The sequence below is a fragment of the Ctenopharyngodon idella genome, chromosome 23, assembly GCF_019924925.1.
Source record: "Ctenopharyngodon idella isolate HZGC_01 chromosome 23, HZGC01, whole genome shotgun sequence".
In the NCBI taxonomy this organism is placed as follows: Eukaryota; Metazoa; Chordata; class Actinopteri; order Cypriniformes; family Xenocyprididae; genus Ctenopharyngodon; species Ctenopharyngodon idella.
In genome coordinates this window covers 19,679,319-19,699,635 of record NC_067242.1, presented here as the reverse complement: position 1 = coordinate 19,699,635, position 20,317 = coordinate 19,679,319, and the positions used below count along the sequence as shown (strand labels likewise).

General features: G+C 37.1%; 2 protein-coding genes across 3 annotated transcripts in view; one reads left to right on the top strand and one right to left on the bottom strand.

Annotated features, from left to right (window-relative positions):
- Window positions 1–13,491, bottom strand: part of jph1a (junctophilin 1a) — a 49,684-nt gene extending 36,193 nt beyond the window's left edge. The window contains exons 1-2 of the mRNA XM_051882790.1: window positions 12,831–13,491; window positions 10,434–11,196 (exon numbers count right to left, since the gene is read on the bottom strand). Of these exons, the coding sequence (XP_051738750.1) occupies window positions 10,434–11,196; window positions 12,831–13,209 (1,142 nt within the window). The 5' untranslated portion in view covers window positions 13,210–13,491. The remainder of the gene's footprint in view (window positions 1–10,433; window positions 11,197–12,830) is intronic.
- A 1,137-nt stretch (window positions 13,492–14,628) lies between these two features.
- On the top strand, window positions 14,629–19,527 carry gdap1 (ganglioside induced differentiation associated protein 1). 2 transcript variants are annotated; one of them, XM_051882766.1, is made up of 6 exons: window positions 14,629–14,991; window positions 15,726–15,918; window positions 17,724–17,897; window positions 17,973–18,067; window positions 18,206–18,320; window positions 18,697–19,527. In XM_051882766.1, the coding sequence occupies exons 1-6, from the start codon at window positions 14,839–14,841 to the stop codon at window positions 19,044–19,046; spliced, it is 1,080 nt and encodes a 359-aa protein (XP_051738726.1). In that variant the 5' UTR covers window positions 14,629–14,838; the 3' UTR covers window positions 19,047–19,527. The 2 variants fall into 2 exon arrangements, with proteins under 2 accessions (XP_051738726.1, XP_051738725.1); XM_051882765.1 differs by having other exon boundaries at window positions 14,633–14,991; window positions 18,694–19,527.
- Window positions 19,528–20,317: the final 790 nt, after the last annotated feature.

The window sequence follows — 20,317 nt, the reverse complement described above, 5'->3', positions numbered from 1 at the left end:
CACAGCTCCAGGGGGTTAATAAAGGCCTTCTGAAGCAAAGCGATGCATTTCTGTAAGAAATTTTTTTATAACTTTATAAACTTCCGTATGCAAGTCGAGTTCCGGCGGAAAAGGGAACTTTGACCTGATGCATGATGTATTGATGAATGCGGAAGTGCAGAGGATAGAGCAAAACAAAACACCGGTCACGAATTAGAAGCCTAAAACAAGAATTTTTAAAGAGAAATATCGGAGGAGCTTGAGTTTGTTGCCCATCCCTATTTGTTTGAACCGCGAGAGGCGTCTATTCTTACCTAAGCTTACGCTACTCCTACATTCAGCGTCATACGCTGGAACTCGACTCTCTCATGAACGCACGGACGGATGTTACCGGAAGCTAGTGATTATAGTCTATAAAGTTATAATTATGGATATTTTTCTTACAAAAATGCATCGCTTCGCTTCAGAAGGCCTTTATTAACCTCCTGGAGCCGTATGGATTACTTTTATGATGGATGGATGCGCTTTTTTTGGGCTTCAAAATTTAGCTAACTATTCACTCCCATTATAAAGCTTGGAAGAGCCAGAATATTGTACTCTGATTGTGTTAATCAGAAAGAAGAAAGTCATATACACCTAGGATGGCTTGAGGGTGAGTAAATTATGGGATAATTTTCATTTTTGGGTGAACTATCCCTTTAAGTCTTAATATTAGTATGTTGTTTACTTGTGCAATATTGATATATAATATTGATTATATAGTTTTCTTAATCAATATGAACTGTAAAAGATGAATCATTATTCTTTTTCTAAAAAATTATCTAAACATGCACTGCTGTTAAAAAGCTCGGCAATTTTTTATTTTTTTTTACATTTTTTTTTAAAGAAATGAATACTTTTATTCAGAAAGGATGCATTAAACCGATTATAAGTGACAGAAAATAAATGTATAAGTCTTACAAAAGAACTTTTTTTTTTAATCTTTCCATTCATCAACAAATCCTGAGAAAAAATGTATCTTGGTTTCCATAAAAACTGTTTTCAACATTGATAATGATAAGAAATGTTTCTTGCACATCAAACCAGCATATTAGAATGATGAAGGATCATGTGACACAGAAGACTGAATGATGCTGAATATTCAGCTTCTGAATATTTTTGATCAAATAAATGCGGCCTATGTGCTTTATAACATCATATCAGTACAGAATAAATATTTTTTTTAAATGTTATTACCCCCTTAGACATTTGGTTTGTCTTTAAGATTACATTTGTATGGTGTTTAAGGCATTTTAAAAACATTTTACAGCCTATTATCATACACAATTTGCTTCTCAAATAAATATATCTCGTTTAAAGCGTAGATAAATATTTTCACTGCCACGCAAGGAGTACGATTTTTCGCAGTGGCACTGTGCTGATTATTATATTCATATTGGGTCATATAAAGTTCAATAAGCTCTATGATAAGCACATAGGATTTAAAATCTTCTGAATGATCTAATGAGCTTAGAATAAGGTGGTGGCATTGAACAAAGGCAGGGGATGTAGCACTGCACGTGAAGACAGATACAGTGGGATTAATAAACAGGCAGAGATTTTGAAGGCTCACGGATACTAACAAAAACAAAAATCTTTAACATGGGGGTGGTCTGGTGCGGATCAGGGCAGTTTTACGTGCTAATTCCATGCTGTTCCTAATATTTACTGTACACAGAGATCTTTCTGTTATTAATACCATGTGATGCTCCAAAAGGGAGGGTGAGGGTGAAGAGGCCGCATAATAAAGCTGGCAGATGTTTTGTCAGACAGCAATACACTAATCTTGGCATTAAACACGATTGCTAATATCAAATCACTACAGCTGTGGATTATTAGATATTAACATAAATTATGCAAGTGTTTCAATAATCACATTTCGCTTCCATTTTACTGACATTCTACTTATCCAGCAATGGACTTGCCACTGTACAAACTAATTACGGCAGCATTCTGAGTGAAATTGAGATGTGATTGAGCATGCGTTTCATTTTCACCACAGCTTTAATTTATGTGCCCTCATTCCAGAATGCATTCATTAAAAATACGATTGCTGTGTCTATCAGTCTTTTTATGTGTTGCTCATATTAAGCTCTAATAAGGGGAGTTCAGCATCAGCACGTTTAATTTTAGTGGTTGCGCTGTGCTGGAGGGTACGGTGGCTCTCACGTGGGCCTGCGTTGAGCTGGATGTGGACAGGCTCCTCACTCATAACCTGTCAACATGAAGTAATCCCTCACTGCAGTTCTGCCACAGCAGTAAACAGATCACAGGGACTGGACGAATCAGGTAACGGACAGCTTCTTCAACCAATCAGAGTCTGTTCTTTCCTGTAAGTGGATGTTTTCACATGTTGTAAAACACAGTGTGCTTTTTAAAGTTGGGCCTGTGCCTTCTCTGAAAGCACACCCTAAAATTAATCATCTAATTATATATTATATTCAACTGTTGGAACATTGGCTCATGCAAACTATAATTTCTTAGCCTTTTAATATTTATTTATTTATAATACACATTTAGATTATTTTTATGTTAAATACATTACCGTTCAAAAGTTTGAGATCAGTAACTGTTTTCAACATTGATAATAATATGTTTCTTGAGCACCAAATCAGCATATTAGAATGATTTCTGAAGGTTCATGTGACACTAAAGACTGGAGTAATGATGCTGAATTACAAATTACATTTTAAAATGTATTCAAACAGAAAACAGGTATTTATAATTGTAATAATATATCACAATAGTACTGTTTTACTGCATTTTTGATCAAGTAAATGCAGCTTTCTATTTCTTATTTGATTGGAATAACCTACATCCAGCATTTTATGTTATAATTACTGTTATTCTTTGCTATGTCCTTTCCTAACTAACTGGCTCATAGTGTGTGTGTGTCAGCGTGTTTATATCTGTGTTCTTGCATGCGAGTAAGGGACAAATGCAGATGAAGTCATTGTTGCGATTGACGATAAGCATTTGTGAACTCTATTGGCACGTAGGGCAGATGACAGCCAAGCAGTGATGGGCTACTGTATCAACTGTTACTGGCTTATGTATTTCTGTCCAGAGCTGATAAGTTGACTCCATCCTTGCCTTATTTAGTCAGCCAGAGTTCTGTGCTGCTGACACACCAGAGAGCATGAGAGAGAGAGAGAGAGAGAGAGAGAGAGAGAGAGAGAGAGAGAGAGAGAGAGAGAGAGAGAGAGAGAGAAATCACAGGGCTGTAGGTTGACTGAACAATTAAATGCTCCTATACTCCCTTCTTTTTATGGTGAATGACTAATATCAACTGGAGCTGAGTGTGAAGAGGGTGAGAAAAGGTGGGAGGAAAAATTGAAGGGCTCTTTTACCTCTCTCATTCTCTCATTCATAATCACTAGCATAACCAGGGGCAAGGCGGTCATTATAAATGGGGGGAGGTGGGGTTTGCGCATATACATACCACATTTAGAAATGTCTGTCAATTTATATGTTCATGCTCAACTTATTGAGAATTAATAAATACCCATGCCTTAATGTAACACCCACGGGTTTCAAATCGTTCTTAGGGTCATATTTCATCTGAAAAACCTAAAGAAAAAATAAGAAATTGGGAAACTAAACTTATTTTTGCACCTTTAAGATTTAAAAAAAAAAAAAAAAGTACTTTATTTTCATGAATTTTCACCCCAATTCTCATAATCATAAAGTGATAAAAGACATTATTTAAATTTAATAAATATGTATTTATTAGGGGTGTAACTATATATCATGTCACAATACATTGCAATACAAAAATGCAACAATATGTGTCGTGGATACTGACAATATTTATTGTGTATAGTTCACCCAAAATGAAGATTACTGTGTGAGAAAAATTCAAACTCATTTCAGTGACATTACTACATTAAACTACTATGTTGAATATAATGTATAATAATGCAATGGGGGAATATTTGTGGGTCCTGATAATGCCAAATGTCTTATGTTACCAGTAAAAAGTGGCCTACATTATTTTAAATATATCTCAGTGACAGAGTGTAAGCATACTCGTCTAAAATAATTCTGTATTTTCAGTTTCAGAATGAATATTTTTATTCTGGTGTCACCATTGTCCTGTGCATTGGGTTACCAGCACCAAGTCAAAGACTATTCATTTCCACCCCCTATGTAATACCAAATGTAGCATTTTAATCAACAGTACATTTTTTTGTTAACCTTGTACCTTATGTCTTGGTGTATCGCAATAATATCGTATCGTGTGTTTAGTATCGTGATACAGTCAAACCAAAAATTATTCAGACATTTTTGATATTTTTTATATATTTTTACTAGTGGGTGCAGCACACTATAGTTCATTTATGTAAGTGAAGATAGCAAAATAAAATAAACTGTGACATATTATACCCAAAAATTCTTCATACAGTGGACTACTAGTAAAATTGATAAACATTTGGAACCAAAAATTATTCAGACACTTTGACCTGACCATGTTTTGCTTAAGTGTTATCTGACAAATTAGATAAATTATTTAAATTAAGATAAATTATTTCTGACACAGTTTAACTCTGAGATCTTGTCATATTTTATTACCATTTTTTTTTTAAACTACAGTGAATAAACTGTATTAATGAATGAAATGTTCAAGGTGTCTGAATAAATTTCGGTTTGACTGTATGTATAAAATCGTGACATGAGGGTATCGTTACACCCCTAGTATTTATTGATTATGGTTGCATGTTCTGTACCACCTTTAAAATTTGAATAAAAAAAAACTTAAAAAAAAAAAAAAAAAAAGTTGATGAAAAAAAAAAAGACAATTGAGAATAATGTGAATTATTTAAAAATCTAATGCAAAATTGCAGAGGAATTGCTCAATTGTCATTGACCCATTTATGATCCCAAAAACAGGCTTTATTTTCTTCATGTGTATGTAAATGTAACTTTTTTTTCCTTTTTTTTTTTTTGATTCTATGGTGAAATGTGACCTGGCCATGCCATTACAATCATTTCAATTTGTCTCTGATTATTACTAATTAGAGTATCAGTGGATTTTCTTTCTTTTTTTTTAAGCTCTTGATGTGTCACTTTTTTAAAGAGTAATAATAAGGAAATGCTATTCATTTGTCCGTAAGAGATTGATTAAACCTAATTGTAGGTCCAAACAAAGTTAGAGCTAACCCTCCCAACATGTACAACCAACCAAATCGTCAACAATTTTCCTGACTAACACTGTGTCTTATCCTAAAGTGAACCTGTTATGTTCGGTAGTTGCCCTGACACTGAATCTATCACGTTTCCTTTCACATTGAGGCCAAGTACGCAAGTTAACCTTTCACACTAACTCCAAAAACAGCAGATTCTGTTGACCACAGCAATAGCCCTGCCCTTAAGGAAAGGGAGGGGGGGGGATTATATTTACGACCCTTTGAAGAGAATACACTCTAGGGTGGAGTGAAGATATGGAGCAGTATTACTGTATCAATCTTTAAAGCATTACTAGCCAGCCAAGATCGTAACCCTTAGCCTGCAAGCAAACTCTAGCTCAGCTGTAACTGAATGCAAGTAATGCATAGTAAAATGGCTTTACTTTAATTTCATAGCACTGATACTGACCCAGGAGCGTAAGCCCTGTAACCCTGACCCACTGCTCGCTGAGGGAGAGGTAACCACAGAACACAGGCCACTCATGAGAGGGACAAATGCCAGATACTACTTCGCTAATGGTGCCCAGTATGTGCTATGTAGCTTATTCCATGTTAAAATAAACACAGAATCTGTAAATAGCCTGAAAGTGGCACTCAAACCAACTGTTAACCTATTTGACCTCTTTGAACACTGGCAGCACAAGTGTTGCCTATATTCTGCGTCATGTTATTTATTTATTGATTGGCTGATCACTAACATGAGGTCAGAACGTCAGAGTCATGAGGCAGCCGGAGCACATACATGAGGCAGACGTGCTCATTTACACATACCAACAATCATTTACTAATATCGGTGGTCTTAACCCATAAAAAAAGGTTTGGGCTGAAAAGTGCGCTTTTATTCGTTACACCTATGTTAGTGGGTAGGGGTTAAAGGGATAGTTCACCCAAAAATTAAAATTATTCCATGATTTACTCACCCTCAAGCCATCCTAGGTGTATATGGCTTTCTTCTTTCAGACGAACACAATCGGAGATATATTTAAAAATATCCTTAGCCCTCCAAGGTTTATAATGGTTGTGAATGGGGGGGCCGTGTTTTGAAGTAAAAAATAATGCATCCATCCATAAAAAAAAAAGTAATCCATACGACTCCAGTGGGTTAATAAAGGCCTTCTGAAGCAAAGCGATGCGTTTTTGTAAGAAAAATATCCATATTTAAAACTTTTTATAAAACGGTTAGTTCCTGTCCTTGATTTTGATTGGTCAATAGCTGTGTTTTATTTATAATAAAACACGGCTATGACCGCTTCACCCAACGGTTCTGTGTATCACTACACAACACCCTTAGCAACCACTCTTAGCAACGTAAACTGTATGTTCTCAATTGATATTGTTCAGTGAAGCTTACTGTATTATGTAGAAGAGTGTTGTGAGAAAGAGTCCTCAGTCCTATGTTCATAATAAAAAATCTGTTTAAATGCCCGATGTATTATCTTTTCCTTTTAACAGTTAAGGGGTTTTCCCGTGACTGACAGCGCTAGTCAAAGCATTTGTCAGTTGCGTCTTGTTCCGTGTTCACAACAATTCAGTCTTTTCAATGTAAAAGTCTTCGCTACTGACTGACACACTCATAAAGACAGTCTTTGCCGCCATCTAATGGCATAATAATGTAACTTCTGTTGCTGTCCAAGGTCAGGGACTATTTTTTCCGGCGGAAGGCTTTTAGTGAAACTTTACTTCATGAAAGCTGCATTGATATGTATTTTTGGCATTAATATTTGTATTGTGTGGTAACCGTTTTATAAAAGCAATAAGGTACTCAAGGCTAGTGCTGTATCGTGAATAAGTCATGGCTGAAGGGCGTTGTTAGGCATGACGCGAAGCACAGCCTCGAGTACCTTATTGCTTACATAAATTCAAATAAGTAGCTTCCAGGGGACGACCGTATGCAGAACACGCGTCACGTAGAGCCGGCATACGGATGTAAACATGGAAGCGCTGCACTGCGTCAACTGCGTAAATTTTTTTTTTCCATACTATGCAAGTCAATAGGGCCCATCAACTGTTTGGTTACCCATATTCTTCAAAATATCTTTTGTGTTTAGCAGAAGAAAGAAATTCAAACAGGTTTGGAACAACTTGAGGGTGAGTAAATGATGTCAGAATTTTCATTTTTGGGTGAACTATCTCTTTAAAACCCATTAAGAAGTCATTTTTTTGTAGTGCAAGCCCACTAATTTGTAAACCAAGACCCTCGCTCATCCAGTGGCTTCAACATTAGAGTGGGAGCACATAAGGACAGCTTTCACTATATTAAAATACTCTAATGTTTGTTTGTGTAAGAATCACCGACTTGGATAATCCTTCATTGACACACTAATGGAACGTGGCTGCAAGTAACCTCTCTAATCCACTGGTTATGCTCATACCATGTGTGACTGTGTATAAATTCATACATAACTTATACTGGAATTTGGTCTATTGAAGATGTTTGATTGAAGATATTTGACAAAGCATCTGTTCGGGTGGTTAATGGACGTAACATGAGCATGTGAGTTCCCCAAGAACTGTTTGGGATGCTATGAATTTGTTTGCCTTGAATAAGTAGTTTACACAACACATCCATTAAAATGTCTGTCTAGTATGGCTCTTGGCAAGGGAACAGACATCATAATAGTGTACATGAGAAGCATGACCCCATAACTGCTCCCTGTGCGTTTGGACAAATAATAGACACCAATCCTCAAAAAGGTTGCTTGTAAAATTCAGACCTCCTAAAGAAGATCGAACAAAAGAGATCTGTTAAAAACACCTGAGCTTTGCTGAACATTGTTGGGGTGACTGTGAAGCAACATCTAAAAATAGGTCTATGACATTTAATTAATGAATAACATCTAAATAGCTGCCCCATTTGCCACATGTCTGAACCATGCAGACATCACAGCTTAACAGTACAAGCAGTAACAATCTTGGGAATGTTACAGAAGCCTAGACGTGGCTGGTGCGCTTGATCACAACAGTTAAATCAACCTGTCATGATTGCACAACATGATATATTAATAATTCTTGATGTCTCTACAGTTGTGATAGTCAAGTCATGTATTCTTGTTATAATGTCTGTCATCATTTGCTCACCCTCGTGCCATTTTAAAAACATTTGACTTTCTTACAAAAGAGAAGAATGTACTGGCCGTATAATGACAGTAAACGGATCCGAGATGTTGAGCTTCAAAATGACAAAAACGCACCATTAATCTATTAGGAAAGTAGTCCATACGACTCATGTGCTATACCATTTCTTTTAAAGCCATATAGCCTAGCTTTTTGTGACTAACAGACCAAAATTTGGCCGATAGTTTTCTGTTCTGAAGAAAACTTCAGAATTGAATTGACCCCTCGTTTCTGAAGCAGTCCGCCAAAAAATGGCATGGCAACAACACTTTTTTATTTTACAACAACTCTTCCTCTTCTCTAAAGCAGTCAAACATGGCCTCACCCCCTTTGTTGCGTGTTCCCGTGGGGCAGGGTATATGTAAATATTGTGGTTTGTGATGTCATCATTTTATTTTTATTATATTATTTTATTAATATTATTTTTAGACTATTTTAGTATTTATTAATATTTTGAATAGGCTTTTTTATATTAGTTTTCATTTTAGTTTTATTTTATTTATTTTAAGTTTTAGTAATTTTATGTGCTTTAGTCATTTTTATTAATTTTATTTTTTAATATTTCTATTTCAGTTTTAGTGTTTCATGTGTGTGTGTATATATATATATATATTTGGGTGGAGCTTTAACAGCTCGCGCTTCAGTTGCTCAACAACAACAAAGCTGGAGAATCTCACGCAGCCAAAATGACGATTGTCAGTAACGGTTCAGCCTTACATTGTTTAAAGGAACACTCCACTTTTTTGGAAAATAGGCTCATTTTCCGACTCCCCTAGAGTTAAACAGTTGAGTTTTACCGTTTTCGAATCCATTCAGCCGATCTCCGTCTGGCGGTACCACTTTAACATAGCTTAGCATAGTTCATTGAATCTGATTAGACCGTTAGCATCTCGTTAAAAATTTACCAAAGAGTTTCAATATTTTTCCTATTTAAAACTTGACTCTTCTGTAGTTACATCGTGTACTAAGACCGACGGAAAATGAAAAGTTGTGATTTTCTAGGCCGATATGGCTAGGAACTATACTCTCATTCCGGCGTAATGATCAAGGAACTTTGCTGCTGTACCATGGCTGCAGCAGGCGCAATGATATTACGCAGCGCCTGTGACCCCCTGCTTGCACAGGGAGCGTGCCTTACAACCATGGAGACATTTGTGAGAGACGCTGCGTAATATCATACACAATGTAACTACAGAAGAGTCAAGTTTTAAGTAGGAAAAATATTGAAACTCTTTGGTCATTTTTTAACAAGATGCTAACGGTCTAATCAGATTCATTGAACTATGCTAAGCTATGCTAAAAGTGGTACCGCCAGACCCGGAGATCGGCTGAATGGATTCGAAAACGGTAAAACTCAACTGTTTAACTCTAGGGGAGTTGGAAAATGAGCCTATTTTCAAAAAAAGTGGAGTGTTCCTTTAAACCGGAGTCAGACACTGATGGAGAGATTCAGGAAGAAGTTTTAGAATGCATCTGGACGATTATGAACGGTTAGTGGATAAATTTATGTAGTTGCTGTGGAGTTGATTCAAATCATCTACTAGCATGTGCCATCATGTTAATCTATTGTGCAAATCCAGCTTTGAATTGACCCTCGTTTGTGAAGCAGTCCGGCGTAAAATGACGGCATGGTAACAACACTCTACAACTCTTCCTCTTCTCTAAAGCAGCCCAACATGGCCTCACCCCTTTTGTTGCGTGTTCCCGTGGGGCAGGGTTTATGTAAATTTTGTGGTTTGTGATGTCACCAACCCGAGAAGATGATGTTTATGCTCAAACAGCAACATTACACACTAACTAAAGTTAAAAAAAGTAAAATCATAATCAAGGACCCCTTTATATTAAGGTCTGTTTTTTTCCACACAAAACTATTGTATGGCTTCAGAAGACATGTCATTTTGTTACTTTGTTGTCATTTTGGAGCTCAACAGCACAGATTCCCATCCATTTTCATTACATAAAAAAGTGGCCAGGACATTCTTCAACATATCTCCTTTCGCATTCCACTGAAGAAAGAAACTCATACAAGTTTAAAACAAAATGAGGGTTAATAAATTATGACAATTTTCATTTTTTGCCCTAAAGAGGAGATTATTAGCAAAGAAGGAGCCCTACCTTGAAACTGCTATTTCCACTTTTGTCCTGGCGATAGCTGCCGCCCTTCGAGCCCCCTCCACGGCCCTGTCCGCTTTTTCTTTAGTTTTATGGTTTTTAAGAGGAATAAGCTGCTTCCTTATCCCACGCACCAACACGTTATTTTTATACTTCCCCTCCTCTTTGGTTCCATCTGGGAATATTGTGCATCCATATCCATGCCTCTTGTTGTTCATCCATTCCCCTTCATACTTCAGCCCATTGGATCTCTCACTGACTCCAAACCCATTGCGCTTGTCATTCTTCCACTCGCCCATGTAGGACTCGGTGGTGGTGGCATCCACATGGTCCTCCATGGGGGTGTACTCTTCGGGCACCTCTCCGTCTCCATAGCTGATGGTGGAGTTGGCGTCGCTGGAGCTGATGCGGCTCATGGTGGCGTCACTACGTGCAGAGCTCCGTTTGCTAGAGATGGACGTTTTGGAGTCAGATTTCCTTAGCTGGCGGAGGCTGCCGAAGAGGGACCCGCGGCGGAACAGGCCCTTCTTCTTCCCGGTGACGACTTCTGTGTCGCTGTGAAAATTCAGCACGAACCCACCACGGCTTCCAACTGGCGTGTCGGGTACCGTATCCTGCAGAACGGCGCCATTGCTTTGCACACTCCTTAGAGAGGCCAGGGAGGTGCGAAGCGGAGAGCGTATAATGGTGGCAATTCCATAAGGCACGCTCTGTCGCACACCGTAGCCATGCCTCATGCCCCCCATCCACTGGCCTTGATAAGTGCCTTATGAAACACAAAATAATGTTAAACTCGTGTAGATCAAGTAAATGAACAGCACAGGAAGTTCCATCCCCTGGTAAAGTTGGTTTGAAACGTATTTATAATTGTAGTCTCAATGATAATCTTAATGATAAAAAAGCATGCATTTTAGGCACATTAGCCTATCAAGTATCAATTAATGTTAGTTGCATGACAATTATGTTTTATGTTCATCAGAGCTTCCCTAATCTAAAATCACTGACACAATTTACACGCAATATCAGCATGGACATTTGGAAACTAATGTGCCTCAAAAATGCAAAGCATTAGGTAAATGTTAGATGTCACATTGCGATGCCATGAAATGCATGAGTTTAATATACATTCTTGCTTAAATTATGTCATGTGCAAAGTACTATATGTTGTGCATTTATGTATATTCATCCTCCAGGTCACCAGCTTTGGTTTAGTGTACTTTGAAAGCATTGGGTTTTATTTACACCCAATGGCAATGACCTGTGACCTGACAGTTGGCCAAAACATAAATAGAGTTAGGAATCTTGAATCGGTACTTTTTCATGCCATTCTATTTAAATTAAATTTCTTAAAATTACACTCTTATGGAATTGCATCCTAATATTTAGTGTAAAGACCTTTACTGAATCTACAGCAGGAAACATACATCGGCCAGTGCAGTCTGATTCCCGAACAAATGATTCTTATGAGCCGGTTCTTATCAGTGAGCAAAAACATATCTAGACCAGTGTGTGCACGATTCCTGAGCGAATGATATACTGATGATAATATGATAATATATAATCAATCTATTCAAAGACTATCAATGTACATATATATATATATTTATATATACATATATATATATATATATATATATATATATATATATATATCACACACACACACACACACATTTATTTTATTATTTTATCTTATTTTTAAAAAACAATCTTATTAATAAAAAAACACAGTGAGACCAGTGTGTGTCCGATTTTCAAACGAATGACTCGTATGATCCGATTCGCTTAAGTGAATCAAAAACATTCAAGACTCCCGAACAAATCATTCTTATGAGCCGGTTCTTTTTAGTGAATCAAAAACGATTATGGATCAGTCGGAGAGGTTTCTGAATTAATCTGACTCACTTACTGAACCGCAAGTTATTACTTTCGTCTTGTCCGAATCGAAAAAAAGCAACAGCTGTTACAGTGTTATGTTGCACTTATGGCTCGTGAGGCTTAAATCAGCGTTACTGACTTGCTGTTCATATGACAAATTGTAGTCAAAGACATGAGTTTTGCTGTATGAATGAATGAATTAATGAATGAATGAACGAAATAGGTTATATTTTTGGTTTGTTTAGGCCTACTATTATAATATACAGTTAAGACAAGCATTTGTATTTTCTTTTTACAGAATAAAACTGATGCCTGATTTGTTTTATCTGTAATCATTTGACAACAAGCTGCTGAGAGCAGTAAATCAAAAAAAATGTTTTTTTTTTTTCAAACGCTTCTTCCTCAAAAGTACTAAAAGAATCATTAATTTGACATTAAAGAAAGGAACCGTGATCGTTTAATTGCTTACGATTCGCATCCCTAAACATACAGATGACATTTGTAAACAGCAGTGGCACTTACCACCATCCCCATAGGTTTCGACTCCATAGCCATCCTGTAGTCCATTACTCCACGTCCCATCGTATCTAGCAGGTGTATCGGTGCTCTGCCGAACTCCATAGCGACCCTTGAACCCGTGACTCCACTCCCCACGATAAAGCCATTTCCCCTTGGTCTCAACACCAAGCCCGTGGCGTTTGCCTTGCGACCAGTAGCCCTGGTATGTATTCCCGCTGGGCCAGGTGTAGACCCCGACTATCTCAAAACCGTGGGACCAGGACCCGGCGTACTCGCCTTGACCCTTGGGTCCCGTGCAGATGCCGTGTCCGTGGGCTTTCCCGTCCTCCCATCCGCCACAGAAAGTGCCTCCATCGTCGAAGTCGAACCGTCCGCCCGTCATTCAGAATGGGATGAAAATAAAAACAGTCGTAACGTTGCCGTGCGCTTCTTCTCGTCTTTTTCTTTCATTAAACCTTTTTTTCCCCAGCCGTGTACAGCAGCAACGATGAAACTTGGGAGAATTAATCACAATGGAGATGTTGTTGGTTGGGTTGTGAGAGTATGAATGAGGAGGCAGGTTTAGTGCATCATTACCGAAGCCGCACACGCTGGAACCGCCGCTGCGTTTCACCGACTCCCTCCGCTCGCAGGCGCTGCGCAGAGCAGACACAACGGACCGCGGCTCAGAAGCGAAAGACGCTGCCAATCCTCCCGCGTCATCACAGCGGCCACGCCCACTTCACCCTCACTGAGTGGGCGCATGGTTCCAAGTGTTCTTTATTTTGACTCTTTTCCTTCAGATATGTTTTGGTCTTCTTTATTTGGTAAAAATAAAGCATTGAAAATGAAAAGAAGTATCTTACAATAGCCTATAGGCTACTACAGAGAATTTACCGATTGCAATTATACTTAAACCTTCTGGAACAAACTAAAAACTGTATTCTTACTAGAATGTTCTTTATTTTTGTAATTCTATTTTCCCTTTATATCAAAATTATGCCTTGAGGCAGTGGTTCTCAGCCAGGAGCCCAGGAGCCACTAGGGGGCCTCAGCATACTTCCAAAGATGATTTTAAATTCTTTAAAATAAATTACAATAATCTAACTTAATTAAAACACTACGAGGTACAACATAACGTCATGTTGCATTATTTTGTTCTCATTTTAATTTGTCTCCTTAACTACTGTTGTTTTCAAACATAAAGTTCTTGAAATGTCTGGAATCAAAACTAATTGTGATTAATTATATTCATAGATTTGGAATATTGTCATGGACATTGGGGCTTGAAGACCACAACATACTTAATATTGATATTATATGCAAGAAAAACATTGTAAATACATGACTTTTTTTTTTTTTTTCAGGTTTGGTACCTGTTTTGTTACTTAAATCTTGAACCCCATTCATTTTTTTGTATGAAATAGATTATATTTCTATTAGTTGCAAATCATAAATTATGAAGAAAAAAAAAACTTCTCAACAGAAAAAAATGTCAACATTCTCAACAGTTTATAACAGTTTGTAATAAACGGCTTAAAGTAATTTGATAGAGAAGAACAGTCTACAGAGACATCTGCTGGTTCATTTAAAAAGTGCACTCCTATGACAATTCATACATTATAAATATTCACTGTTAAATAAAGCTGTTCGCTACTTTTATTTGAGAGCACTATAATTTAAATTTTATAATTTAAATAGAAAAAAAAAAACCCTAATATGTATTTATTTCATTATTATGAATGTGGATGAGTGTCCTTTAAGAAGTTGGGTACCACCACTGGAGGCTGCACTGTTCAACACACTGGCCGTGTCTTAAAACCTATTGAGTTGCCTACCTAGACATCATTTGTGGGCACCATAGTCTCGCGCAAGCAGGTTCAAGGTGCAGAAGAATACGCGGGTACGCGCCTCTTATGGCCATTAACGCTGCAAGCGTGTACTTATGGTCAAAAATGCTGCACGCGCGTAGGATACAGAAACATACCGTCGTATTTAACTAGGTTTTGAGACACAGCCATTGACTGATAAAATGGCGGAGGAAAACATCGGTGAATCTCAGGATGAGAAGGAAATCCTTATTAAGAAGGATACACATGACAGCGGTGAGGTTGTCGAGAGCACAAAAAACAAAGAGTCCAAACTGATATTGTACCACTGGACTCAGTCATTCAGTTCTCAGAAGGTAAGCGATCCCATAATTCAACATTACTGTCGGAGGCAGCATCAGGGTGGATGCAGTCTGTTGTTTTGATTGTGATATTCACATACTTTGGCCTTGTTTGGATTATTCCTCTATTCATATGGCTGTCTCAATTAAACAATTGCTGATTGACAGCATGCATGTTAATTATTCATAGATTATACATTATTAATGATGCAAGATGATGCAAGTGTGTAGGCTATGTAGAATTACTGGAATCATAACTGACAGATAAATATTAGATGCCTGAATCACAACTATATTGTAAAATTGTAAAACCAGAGAATGGCCTCCTAGCTAATAGTGAACGTTCTGGCAAGGTTCTCCTGAAGTTATGAACAAACATGGTTCCAGTAAAGTTAGTAGAACATTCATTCAGTGTTATCTGGAATGTTCTCAAAACGTTAGGACAAAAACATTATTTAAATTTCATTCATAGATGCTTTTTTTTTCTTTCTAAAATGTATTAGTTGGACTTTCATCTAACATTTTTTTTTTAAATGTTACTGCTTGTTTAAGAAAGGACATTCAAAAGTAAGTGACGTTTCCACAATGTTTGCAAAATGATAAAATGGCATGTTTTTCTTGAATAACCAAGAAAAAAAACGTCTTTAAAACGTTAAAAAAAACTGGACATTTAGAATTTTCAGAGAACATTCAGAAATAACATTTTCAAAGCATATTTTTGTTAGATGAACATTATGTTTCTGTCATAGGTGAGACTGGCAATAGCTGAGAAAGGTCTTCAATGTGAAGAGTATGATGTGAGTCTGCCTCTGAGTGAACACAATGAGCCCTGGTTTATGCGTCTGAACCCCACTGGTGAGGTTCCTGTGCTGGTTCACAATGACAGTGTCATCTGTGATCCCACACAAATCATGGACTATTTGGAGCAGAACTTCTGCGATGGTAAACGCTTAGGATTAGGGCTTAATGTTGTGTGTAAAACAGTATTTACATTCCAGAATGCATGAATTAAAGTGTGTGTGTGTATATATATATATATATATATATATATATATATATATATGTATATATATATTTATTTATAATAATTAAAAAATAAATAATATGAATTGTATCTACACTACTGGTCAAAAGTTTGGAATAGTTATAATTTTTGAAACAAGGCTGCATTTCTTTGATCAAAAATACAGTAAAAACAGTAATATTATGAAAGATTACTACAATTTAAAAGTTTTCTATTTGAATATATTTTAAAATGTAATTTATTCCTGTGATGGCAAAGGTAAGTCACTCCAGTCTTCAGTGTCACATGATCCTTCAGAAATAATTTCCTCACAGGAATACATTTTAAAATATTTGAAAAAAGTTATTGTAATATTCCACATTATTACTGTTTTACTGTATTTTTGATCAAAGAAATACAGCCTTGGTGAGCATAAGAGACTTCTTTTTTAAAAACATTAAAAATCTTAATGATTCCAAACATTTTGACCAGTGTGTGTGTGTGTATATATATATATATATATATATATATATATATATATATATATATATATATATATATATAATATTAAATTAAAATAAACTGTTGAAAATGTTTCTGTTATTGTTTTAAAGTAAAAAGAAACATTAAGCTTTTTTCTTAGTGATTTAATAATTCATGCATCAGAGGGTTTAATGAATGTAAGAATAAACAAATTAACAGCTGATTTAAATGTGTTAAAGGGTTAGTTCACCCAAAAATGAAAATTATGTCATTTATTATTACTCACCCTCATGTCGTTCTACACCCGTAAAACCTTCGTTCATCTTCAGAACACAAATTAAGATATTTTTGATGAAATCCGATGGCTCAGTGAGGCCTCCATTGCCAGCAATGTCACTGAACCTCTCAAGATCCAGAAAAGTACTAAAAACATATTTAAAACAGTTCATTTGAGTACAGTGGTTCAACCTTAATATTATAAAACGACGAGAATAGTTTTTGTGTGCCAAAAAAATAGTGATGGGCGATTTCAAAACACTGCTTCATGAAGCTTTAAGAATCTTTTGTTTCGAATCAGTGGTTCGGATTGTGTAAATGAAGACTTTTTTACTGAAATCACATGACTCTGGTGCTCTGAACCACTGATTCGAAACAAAAGCTTCGAAGCTTTATGAAGCAGTGTTTTGAAATCGCACATCACTAGATATTGTTGAAAAGTCATTATTTTGGCGCACAAAAACTATTCTCGTCACTTTATAATATTAAGGTTGAACCACTGTAGTCACATGAACTGTTTTAAATATGTCTTTAGTACCTTTCTGGATCTTGAGAGGTTCAGTGACATTGCTGGCAATAGAGGCCTCACTGAGCCATCTGATTTTATCAAAAATACACACATAATTTGTGTTCTGAAGATGAATGAAGGTCTTACAGGTGTGGAACGACATGAGGGTGAGTAATTAATTACATTATTTTCATTTTTGGGTGAACTAACCCTTTAATAGCTGCAATTTTTTGCTACTGAGTGTTTATTTTTGTTTTAAGTTTGAGCAGTTTTTGCTGTGTTCAGTGCATTTGTTGTCTTCTTTTCAGTTGGTTGCATTTATGTTTGCATGCACCATGTTAAGTTCAGCACTCCTGTGCAGAATTTTGGATAACATGAGAGGCCTTGGAGGGTGAGTCAAAGATATTTATCATGGCAGGGTAGTAGCTCATGTAGATTGCAGCTAAATTTTTGTTTTTGTTTGTTTCTCTGAATCAGAGCACACGCCAAAGCTGATCCCAGAAGAGGGAAGCACGTATTATCATCGAGTACAGCATTACAGAGAACTGCTGGACTCCCTGCAGATGGATGCGTACACCCATGGCTGCATCCTCCACCCAGAGATCACTGTAGACTCCCACATCCCAGCTTACGCCACCACTCACATTCGCAGTAAGTCGCAATAACTTCATATGAACATACACTTTTTGGGTATACTATGAATTAACTGCGATTTCTGTCTTATAGCACAGATTGGAAACACAGAATCTGAGCTTAAGAAACTAGCAGCAGAGAATCCTGATCTTAAAGACGCTTATATTGCAAAACAGAGACGCCTGAAGGTAAGTAAACATTCATGCAGTGTTCAGTTTCAATTATTCATATGATTACCCTTTCTAATTTAGATTACAATCTTGCTTACGATGCCAAGTAAGCGATTGCTGAATGTCATAAAATACTATTTATGTGAATCTCTTTAGAGTAAATTGTTTGACCATGATAACATGAAATACCTGAAGAAACTCCTGGATGAACTAGAGAATGTTCTGGATCAAGTGGAGACGGAGCTGCAGAGAAGGATTGAGGAGACACCGGGTGGGAGAATCTTCTGTTAAACACAGTAAAAGCATTGGAAAAATGTTTTGTCAAGTAACCTAAAATGTGTTTGATGTGGGGACATAATAAATTAACTGGTTTTATTCAAAATTAAATTATTTTGATCAAATGTCGTTCTTCACTAAGCTTAGTTTGCTGCCTAAGTTTTGGGATGCAGCCTAAATGATAGGAGAAGTATGGCATATGTCACCATATAGAAGTCCAAAACAAATTTAGAAAATGAAAATGCATGGATGAATTGTTCACAATAAGTTCATTAAGATGCATTTAGAAAAAAATTAACCGTGAAATTCGATTCCATGTTGATTTTAATTTCTTTTAGCTTTTTTTAACTTCTCATCTCTCTCTCTAGAAGAGGGCAGTCAGCAGACTTGGCTCTGTGGCGAGTTTTTCAGCATCGCTGACGTTTCCCTCGCTGTCACCCTTCATCGCCTTAAGTTCCTGGGCCTGTCACGTCGGTATTGGGGAAATGGGACCCGGGTCAACCTGGAGACGTATTATGAGCGTGTCCTGAACCGTCCAACCTTCCGCAGAGTGCTTGGACAAGTCAATAACATCCTCATATCTGCTGTGCTGCCCACCGCATTCAGGGTGGCAAAGAAAAAGGCTCCAGCCTTTGTTGGTGCCACTTTATTGATCGGGTTGATTGGGGGTGCCACTTACCTGGCTTTCAATTATTTTAAAAAGAGACTTCTTGTATCTTGAGATGTCTATTGGGACTCATTCAACATTGCTCTGTCTTGACCTGTGTATGTTTATTGTCACATTTGGCTCATGTATACTGTAACAGTTTGATGATTGTTGCACAAGAAGCACTTTTCTTCCATAATATGAAGCAAAGCAGTTTGGAAACCAGTGATATATTCATTAAACTGACTTACACGGCTTCAATTCTTGCTGCAAGTCCATCATGGCCAGTATGTGTTTTATGCTAAAATGTCTGTCTAAATGTCTCGGTCACAATTACAGAAGAAAAAAAATTCCCTGATTTCCTAGCATCAGGTTTGTATAATCCCTATATTAAAACATGAATATTATTAGGATGTGAGTTTGTAACTGTTCTGCACTAGTACGTTTCATTCATTCATGCTTTTCACCTGATAAGTCAAAGGATATATGATACTATATGCAACAGTAATTTCTCTGCACAGGAAAGACAAATATAATAAAGCATATTTCTCAGTTATGCAAGTGTCTGGTTTACAGTAATTATAGAATTTTTTATTTATTTATTTATTTTTAATCAGTAGGCCTACTGCATGAAGGTTGAAGCTAAACAGAGGTATTCCTCTCATATATATATATATATATATATATAAAATCTACACCGATCATAACCACCTTCCTAATATTGTGTTGTTCCCCCTTTTGCTGCCAAAACAGCCCTGACCCATCGAGGCATGGACTCCATTAGACCCCTGACGGTGTGCTGTGGTATCTGGCACCAAGATGTTAGCAGCAGATCCTTTAAGTCCTGTAAGTTGCGAGGTGGGGCTTCCATGGATCGGACTTGTTTGTTCAGAACATCCCACAGATGCTCGATTGGATTGAGATCGGGGGAATTTGGAGGTCAAGTCAACACCTCAAACTCGTTGTGCTCCTCAAACCATTCCTGAACCATTTTTGCTTTGTGGCAGGGCGCATTATCCTACTGAAAGAGGCCACAGCCACCAGGGAATACCATTTCCATGACAGGGTGTACACGTTCTGCAACAATGCTCAGGTAGGTGGTACGTGTCAAAGTAACATCCACATGGATGGCATGTGTTTCCCAGGTAAGTGACGCACACGCACCTGGCCATCCACGTGATGTAAAAGAAAACGTGATTCAGATGCTCACGTGCCCACTGTTGGCGCTTTCGGTGGTGGACAGAGGTCAGCATGGGCACCCTGACTGGTCTGCGGCTATGTAGCCCCATACACAACAAACTGTGATTCACTGTGTATTCTGACACCTTTCTATCAGAACCAGCATT

What these genes read in the sequence shown, in the direction of transcription:
- gdap1 (XM_051882765.1), top strand. Translation starts at nt 14,839, where the DNA reads ATGGCGGAGGAAAACATCGGTGAATCTCAGGATGAGAAGGAAATCCTT. An exon ending in GGAGCAGAACTTCTGCGATG is followed by an intron (nt 15,919 to 17,723) that starts GTAAACGCTTAG and finishes TCTCTGAATCAG; the next exon opens with AGCACACGCCAAAGCTGATC. An exon ending in CGCCACCACTCACATTCGCA is followed by an intron (nt 17,898 to 17,972) that starts GTAAGTCGCAAT and finishes TCTGTCTTATAG; the next exon opens with CACAGATTGGAAACACAGAA.